The sequence below is a fragment of the Camelina sativa genome, chromosome 16, assembly GCF_000633955.1.
Source record: "Camelina sativa cultivar DH55 chromosome 16, Cs, whole genome shotgun sequence".
In the NCBI taxonomy this organism is placed as follows: Eukaryota; Viridiplantae; Streptophyta; class Magnoliopsida; order Brassicales; family Brassicaceae; genus Camelina; species Camelina sativa.
The window spans coordinates 17,073,959-17,082,327 of NC_025700.1; the positions used below are offsets into that span (position 1 = coordinate 17,073,959).

Consider the following 8,369-nt stretch of genomic DNA (forward strand, 5'->3'; position numbering starts at 1 on the left):
TTTTTTTTTTTTTTTTTTAATAGAATTATGATTTGGGATCACACAGGTCCTTTATATCCAGTTACAAAACAGCTTTGTAGTTGGACGGACTATTTCGAGTGGAGAAAGATACCTCTAGATTCTCCTGTAGCTCTACTTCTCCACTGGGTAACGTTTCTTGTGATGATTGATATGATTGCTAGTATCACTAGATAGCTTTTAATTTGTGTAAGTCATAGAGCTTGCTTTTATTTCAGCCACTTACGATATACCATGCAATTCAAGCCATTGGGATGGGAAATTTGACTCCCCAAATAAGTGATGAACTTCGTATACATTATCTTGGTATGTTTCACTCTGTAACTCTTCTGCTTTTTTTGGAACTGTATTCTCTTTCAGGTTGCTGTCTTGTGTCTCCCTTTCCTTAATTCTAGTGTAGTTAGTACCTTATTCTTGGCATATGGAAATTATATAAATATATGAAAAGGTGCACCATAGCAACTATGGTATAAATTCTGATACATGGTTTGCTGATAGTTTTGAGCTTCTGAAGGGCCTCAGAAAGAGCTTGGCCAACTTGGTGTCTTCGCTGAGCTGCAAGCCCTCTTCCCTGGTTTGCGCATACGCGTAGAACTTGTTGGACCTGACGTTCCACAACATATGTGAGTGCTGCCGTCCACAATCTGTTTGATTCTTTTGTTTCACACTCCGTATATTTTTAGCTAGGCAAAGTAAATTACATCGCAAGATATGTATTGCTTTTTTACCACTTTTCATTAGAGTTCTTTAAGCTTGTTCAACGGAAATATTGTAGGTGGTTTTCTTTGTATGTATTGGCATAAACATGATGAATCATTTTCTTTTTGCTCTCCTGCTGAAAAGGGATGGAGAGATGATCTCGCTTAGCAGATACTCCCCTTGCATGGAAGAAGAATGTAAATGTCATTATTCAAGCGAAATTCCCCATGCCAGTAACGAATCTGCCTTGTCTTCAGCTGTGTCGTTACAGCTCCATAGAGGATTTTACCATGATCGTTACAGTGACATAATAAAGGTATCCCTTTCTACTTGTCTAGGGGAAAACAGTAATCTACAATTCTGTTCTCAAATGTCATATCCATTTTATTGGACCTTGGATTGATTGACATTCTTGTCTGGGCAGGATTCACCTCCTCCTCACATAGTGATTGCTCCAAACGCTGGTGTCGCTGCATATCCAAGTTGGTTGCCAACTATTGTACGTTTTTCAGTAGCTGATGATCTTCAATCTTCCGCAGGAACGTCATTGTTTATATTTGTTAGTCATTCAAGTGTTGGTGTCAATAATTTCAGGAACTGATAAAGGAGATAAAAGTCCTAGCTGTATTCACAGATTACTGTGAAGAAGCTTGTCATCTGGCGGCTTGTTGTATCAAAACAATCACAGGACAACCTCTATCATTACCTGTAAGTCTAGATTATAGGTTTATTATACTATTCAACTTTTTTCAAATCTACGTTTTTTTGTTGTTGTGTGGTTTTCTCCTGCATATGGTCAGGCTTATGTCTCATCAAAACTGTGTAAGTAGAATAGAAAGTCGACACATATATACAATATAATGAAGTTGAAGGAGACAAAAACATCACTTTTTCGTTATCTTACAAATCATCTCTGGGGCCACACACACAGACACACTAATGTCCAGTTCCCCAATCAACCTTTGTTGGAAAATGATGTTTTCTGCATAGAAAATATATACTTTTTTCTTGTATAATTCTTCAGAACCATATTGACATGCATGGAATGATGTATCCTTGAAATGCAGATTGAGTTGAATCCATTCAGACAGCCGATGGCCGTGGAGGAGAGTCCTCTGTTTATCCCTTGCTACTCAAACTGCTTCATCTTCGCAATGTAAAAAACTCTACAAAGTTAATGCATTTGACCAACATTATCTATTCAATAAATGTAAAACCATGTCACATCATTTTGTTTTGGTTGTTGTAGTTAATTTATGTAGATAGGACCATCAAGTGCATTACATACAATCATTTTAGTCTTTTAATTCTTAGGTGAACAGTTTTTATCCCATCCAATAGTATTTCTAGTGAAAAAAAATTACCAATTACTTTTGCTAGATGTGTCACATGTCAATTGAAATAATGAAAAAGGTAAAGTTGAAAAGCCATTGGTCATTCATCATACAAACTTTACAAAGTACCGAACCTGATTGAGTGATTGTAAATCTGGTTATGGAGATATAACGTGCCTAATCGTGTCGACGTGGAACCAAACCGAACCTGTAAAATTCGGATATGGAGAATTCACAATTCAGATGCCAAGTCGTGTCTACGTGGAAGATGAAACCAAAGCAAAGAATCTTCAAACCAAAACTTGTTTCTAACAAAAGTCTCGCCACAGTGTTAAAGTCTATTTCTTCCACATCCAAAACCAAGCTAATATTTTTTATCTCCCCCAAAGTCCAATTTCCAAAAATCCCAAAACACAGCAGAGAGAGAGAGAGAAAAAAAAACTGAAAACACCCTAATGGATCATCTTCAACCTTGACAACAAGAAACCCCTCTTTCCCCAAATCCCCCAAAAATCTTGGAAACAAAAAGTCTCAAAAATCACTTCTTTGGAAAGCGATACGATCGAATGTCTCAGAACCCATCATCATCACATCAGACTCGTACCTTCTTCTTCCTCTTATGCCTTCTTCTAGGGTTTGGTTTCTGCGTTGACCTGGGTCAATCCCTGAAGGTTCCTTTCAGCGTTAACGATGTGCTTCCGATGCTACCTCGTCAAGTCTCGTGGCCCGTTTTGAACAGTTTCCACAACGCTGTGGATTTGTTGCCGGTTTTTATCGGGTCCGTTACTCCTAATAACGCGTCTCTTGAGTGGAAAGGTGCTTGCTTTAATGGCAACGAAGCTCGCCTTGATATCACCGGTAGTGATCGTGACGTCCCTGGACTCGGCGGTGGCGTTCTCCATCTCAAAGTTGGTTAATTTCACTTTCTTAGGCTTTGAATCTTATTCAATTTGTTCTTGTTTTTGCTCCCAAGTACTATGATTTAGCTTGTTGATATCAAATGCTTCAATCCTCAAATTTCATAAAGGTTTTGCCTTTTTGGTAACAAAATTGGGAGGACGTTGTGTAGCTTAAGTTGTTTACTTGTTTTGATGATATTTGGGAACTCTTTTTTTGCAGACATCTAAGGCACATAGCTTAACATGTATGGACCTATATGTCTTTGCAACGCCATACAGGATCACTTGGGACTACTATTTCTCTGCTAGAGATCATACTTTGAACTTCGATTCCTGGGAAGAGAAAGCTGAGTTAGAATATGTAAGTTTTTGTTTAGTTTTCTTCTTTTATAGTTCTTAAGAGGCTTTGTGTGGTGATTTATATTTTAAGTGTACATTCGAATGAGTAGGTGAAGGAGCATGGAGTTTCAGTGTTTCTAATGCCATCAGGGATGCTTGGGACGTTGCTTTCTTTGATTGATGTGTTGCCTCTTTTCTCCAATACTGCTTGGGGACAGAATGCTAATTTGGCGTTCTTGACGAAACATATGGGTGCTACGTTTGAGAAACGGCCTCAACCTTGGCGGTCAACGATTAACCCTGAAGATGTGCATTCTGGCGATTTCTTGGCCCTGTCAAAGATTAGAGGTAGATGGGGTGGTTTTGAGACGTTAGAGAAATGGGTGACTGGGGCTTTTGCTGGTCATACTGCTGTTTGTTTGAAGGATGATTTGGGGAATCTTTGGGTTGGTGAATCCGGACATGAGAATGAAAAGGTTAGACCATATTTGGAGAATTTTTCCTAAACATTTTGAGGTTTTTTGGATAGAGAGGGAGATATTTACTCTCTTGTTTCTCTCATAGGGTGAAGAAATCATTGTTGTGATTCCTTGGGATGAATGGTGGGAACTGACTTTGAAGGACAATTCAAATCCTCAAGTTGCTTTGCTTCCTCTTCATCCTGATATCCGAGCAAAGTTCAACAATACTGCTGCGTGGGAATATGCCCGGAGCATGTTAGGCAAACCGTATGGATATCACAATATGATATTCAGCTGGATTGATACTCTGGCCGATAACTACCCACCTCCCCTTGATGCTCACTTGGTACTTTTTATCTCTGATATTCTTAAAGAGCCATCATCATTATCGTAATAAACAAGTGACGTTGGACTTTCAGGTTATTTCTGTCATGTCTATGTGGACTCGTGTACAACCTGCATATGCTGCAAATATGTGGAACGAGGCACTGAATAAACGACTCGGTACTGAGGTATTCTTACAAGAACCTGCTTCTACTACTCTTCTGAATATAGGACTTACAGGATAGCTAATAAGTTTTCTGTTGTACAGGATCTGGATTTGTATGGGATTCTTGAAGAAACAGCGAGGCGTGGAATGTCATTTGATGAGTTACTCACCATCCCTGAACAAGATGAGTGGGTTTATAGCGACGGGAAATCAACTACGTGCGTTGCTTTCATCCTTGCAATGTACAAAGCTGCTGGTGTTTTCGACCCTCTTGCTGATCACATTCAAGTCACTGAGTTTACTGTAAGTTTCTTTCAATATCAAGTCTGCACCTTTTTCCATTTAACATTACTCTTAGAGCGTTTCCTTCTCTTATTTTCAGATCCGAGATGCGTACACTCTGAAGTTATATGAAAATAACCAGACTCGGCTACCGAGTTGGTGCAACACAGAGGAAGGGAAGCTTGAGTTCTGTCAGATTCTGGGTGAATACAGAATGGAGTTGCCTGGTTATAACACCATTGACCCATATCCCAACATGAACGAGAACTGCCCTTCTTTACCTCCTAATTATGAGAGGCCTTCTAAGTGTTAGCAAAATTAATCAACATGTATGTCTCTCTCTCTCTCTCTCTGTCTGTTTGTGTTTGTCAGCTTTTGGTTTATTATTATCAAAGTTTTACCCTTTTAGTTAGAGGGAAAGTAAACCACGTTTTAAGTACAATCTTTTTTTGTGAATATATGATATGAATATGATGATGCTCTTATCAAATCAAATGTTGTCTGGCTTAGTGCTCTTCTTTATCTCTTTTCTGGCGAAATTGTCTGAATTTGTCGACCTCTGTTTTGTGAGTGGCTATCAAAGAAGACAGTAGTATAACTATACAAGGCAGAAACGGATACAAGATGCTATAGTTTTGAACACAAACCAACAAGTGAAAACAAAGTATTAAAAAGGACCAACCTTACCTTTTACCTATGATTATGGATAATTTAGTTTACATACTAGTACAAAACGGTATGATACGAAAGCCTGATAAATCAGATGTTTACAACTTTGACGACAGTAAAATATTGTAACAGGATAGCAAATTTAGGTGACGTAAACCAGGAAGCTATCAACTAATAACATATGACGTCGTTACATACGTGTAAGTCGAACATTCTCGTTGATGACTTTTTCCGACCAAACCAACTCCCACTTGAAACTAAACAAAATCAAAACTTAGTTGAACGTCTTCATTTGACTCCGCCACCTTCAGTTCCCTCAAACCGGTTTACTAGCATCGATTAAGATAATATTAAACCAGACCGAAGTCTTTCTGTTGCACAAGAGTCTTCTTCTTCTACTCTTGCTGACCTTTGCCAAATGTGAACGTGACTAAGACCAATAGATGTTTCTATTGGAATCATTCACCATTTATATTCTTACAAAAAAAAATTATATAATCTAGAAAAAAATTTGGCAGACACGCAAACGATTCCCAACGACCCCTCACCCGCCAACACAAAACGCAAACGCAGTAGCTTGACCTCAATTATATCTTCTTATATTTAAAAAACCATCTTCAAACGGCTTTACCTGTTTTTAGCTTTCGATCTCTCTCTTTTTCTAAATTCTCTCCTAAAATCCTAATTATTACCCCTCTCATTTGTTTCTTTTGCTTCTTTTTTTTTCTTTTTTGGGTGGCTACCTATAATCCGAAAACCACCATGAGGTTTTGTGTTTTCGGGTTTTTATCGCTTTTCTTGATTGTTTCTCCTGCCTCCGCTTGGTTCTTCCCCAACAACTCCACCACAATACCACCGTCTCTACGTAACACCACACGCGTTTTCTGGGACGCTTTCTCCCATTTCACCGGTTGTCACCACGGCCAAAACGTCGATGGTCTCTACCGTATCAAGAAATACTTCCAGCGTTTTGGTTACATCCCTGAAACGTTTTCAGGGAATTTCACGGATGATTTTGATGATATTCTCAAAGCCGCCGTCGAATTGTACCAGAGGAATTTCAGGCTTAACGTTACAGGTGAGCTCGACGCGCTCACCATCAAACACATCGTGATCCCGCGTTGTGGTAATCCTGATGTGGTGAACGGTACCTCGTTGATGCATAGCGGGAGAAGAAAGACCTTCGAGGTCAACTTCTCCCGCACGCATTTGCACGCGGTTAAACGCTACACGTTGTTTCCAGGCGAGCCACGGTGGCGGAAAGACCGCCGTGACTTGACCTACGCGTTCGACCCGAGAAACCCGTTGACCGAAGAGGTCAAGGGCGTTTTCGCACGCGCGTTTGGCCGTTGGTCCGACGTGACAGCTTTGAATTTCACGCGCTCTGAATCTTTCTCGACGTCCGACATCACGATCGGATTCTACACCGGAGATCACGGAGACGGGGAGCCTTTCGACGGCGTGTTAGGAACATTAGCTCACGCTTTCTCTCCTCCGAGTGGGAAGTTCCACCTCGACGCAGACGAGAACTGGGTGGTCTCCGGAGACCTAGACAGTTTCCTCTCGGTCACGGCGGCGGTTGATCTTGAATCCGTGGCGGTTCACGAGATCGGTCATCTTCTCGGTTTAGGACATTCCTCGGTTGAGGAATCCATCATGTATCCGACGATCACAACGGGGAGACGTAAGGTTGACTTAACAAATGATGACGTGGAAGGAATCCAGTACTTATACGGTGCGAACCCTAACTTCAACGGCACGTCACCACCGTCTACAACCACTCGCCAACGAGACACTGGTTCCTTCTTCGGTGCTGCTTGGCGAATCAACGGTTCATTGAGATCCACAATTTTCAGTATCTTGTTATCAACCATCGGACTGGTCTTGTGGTTACCTTAGATAATTTTTTTTTTTTTTTATTAGTCTCACATCTTAATTCTTTTTTTTAAATTTAAGGATGGGGATATATACACATATACTCAGACATTGGTTCATTTTTACAGTTTTTCTTTTCGCATATACTTCTTGTATATAAAATTGCTTTATGTCCTATACCAATATGTTTGACTTCGTGTTATACAATTTCTAGACTTTGGTGATTAATTCTAAATCCCGCATTACGACCAAAAAAAAATTAACAAAAAGTAATATTGGAACGTTTTGTTTTGTCTAATGGAAAACTGAAAGATGATGGATGGCCACACCAAACACCACGACCTATATTCATCAAGTCGCACCACAATATTCTCCCCCGAGTACGACAGTATAAAAGCTTCCCTATAACACATCAATTAATTATAAGAAATTTTCAGGGATCACACCAATTTCAGTTTTTCTTTCACCTTTTCACAAATTCAAACACAACTTTCATAAAATAGCCACAAGTTAATTTTTAGACCAAAATATCCATGTAACTAAACTATATGATACAATAATTATATATGGGTAGTTGGTTATCTGGTCAGCTACAAAAAAAATATATATATATATATATATATATGAAATATTAAATAATATAAATTTATTATGATTTTTCATCCTCTTTTATTTTCCCATTTTTTATCTTTCTAGTGTTATAACAATTTTTTATTTTTGTATTTTTAATTACAATTCTTTTTTCTCTATTTTTTAATATCCATTTTCATATATTTTTTTAATTTGAATCATACCGTTAGAAATGATTTGAGATTAACATTAACATGTGCATATGTGTTATGTGTACGTACATGGTAATAAATTATATACTTTTTTGTACGTAAATATTAGAATGATTTGTATACTTATGCATACATACATGGTAATAATTTGTACGTACATGGTAATAATTTGTGAACAAGATTGTATATATATATATATGAAAATACAAGGATGAAGTGTTTCGACAAAAAAAAAACATATATAAGGAAGAAATGTATATAATAGTACACAAGGTTGTACATGTACCCTACATCACTATACTAAATACATATATACGATATATGCCACATTTTACACTAAACATATACCACTAAGTACAATTTTACATTCTAAATTCAGATTTTATTTCAAATTTTTCTATCTCAGATACATTTTTTCTCTTCCATTTGTACACTTCGATTACAAATTACAATTACATTTTCACATAGATTTCAAGAATTGGGATCAGTTCCTTCTTTGGCTAAGATCCCCTTCTAATGAA

The 8,369-nt window shown here is 38.2% G+C and overlaps 3 protein-coding genes across 3 annotated transcripts in view; all 3 read left to right on the forward strand.

The window, feature by feature from the left end:
- The window catches only part of LOC104753746 (zinc finger MYND domain-containing protein 15-like), a 3,168-nt gene extending 1,116 nt beyond the window's left edge, over positions 1 to 2,052 (forward strand). The window contains exons 3-9 of the mRNA XM_010475949.1: positions 47 to 147; positions 237 to 324; positions 533 to 641; positions 862 to 1,033; positions 1,142 to 1,216; positions 1,312 to 1,425; positions 1,785 to 2,052. Of these exons, the coding sequence (XP_010474251.1) occupies positions 47 to 147; positions 237 to 324; positions 533 to 641; positions 862 to 1,033; positions 1,142 to 1,216; positions 1,312 to 1,425; positions 1,785 to 1,877 (752 nt within the window). The 3' untranslated portion in view covers positions 1,878 to 2,052. The remainder of the gene's footprint in view (positions 1 to 46; positions 148 to 236; positions 325 to 532; positions 642 to 861; positions 1,034 to 1,141; positions 1,217 to 1,311; positions 1,426 to 1,784) is intronic.
- LOC104750861 lies at positions 2,494 to 5,027 on the forward strand. The gene is made up of 7 exons (XM_010472710.2): positions 2,494 to 2,959; positions 3,171 to 3,311; positions 3,400 to 3,765; positions 3,854 to 4,096; positions 4,170 to 4,262; positions 4,343 to 4,543; positions 4,623 to 5,027. Exons 1-7 carry the CDS (start codon positions 2,618 to 2,620, stop codon positions 4,833 to 4,835), a joined length of 1,599 nt encoding a protein of 532 aa, XP_010471012.1. The 5' UTR covers positions 2,494 to 2,617; the 3' UTR covers positions 4,836 to 5,027.
- Positions 5,330 to 7,294, forward strand: LOC104750862 (metalloendoproteinase 2-MMP-like). The gene has a single exon (XM_010472711.1). The coding sequence runs from the start codon at positions 5,954 to 5,956 to the stop codon at positions 7,088 to 7,090; it is 1,137 nt and encodes a 378-aa protein (XP_010471013.1). The 5' UTR covers positions 5,330 to 5,953; the 3' UTR covers positions 7,091 to 7,294.

Coding starts and splice junctions, on each gene's coding strand:
- LOC104750861 (XM_010472710.2), top strand. CDS start 2,618: ATGTCTCAGAACCCATCATCATCACATCAGACTCGTACCTTCTTCTTC. Junction 4,263..4,342: donor ATAAACGACTCGGTACTGAG/GTATTCTTACAA, acceptor TCTGTTGTACAG/GATCTGGATTTGTATGGGAT. Junction 4,544..4,622: donor TTCAAGTCACTGAGTTTACT/GTAAGTTTCTTT, acceptor TCTTATTTTCAG/ATCCGAGATGCGTACACTCT.
- LOC104750862 (XM_010472711.1), top strand. CDS start 5,954: ATGAGGTTTTGTGTTTTCGGGTTTTTATCGCTTTTCTTGATTGTTTCT.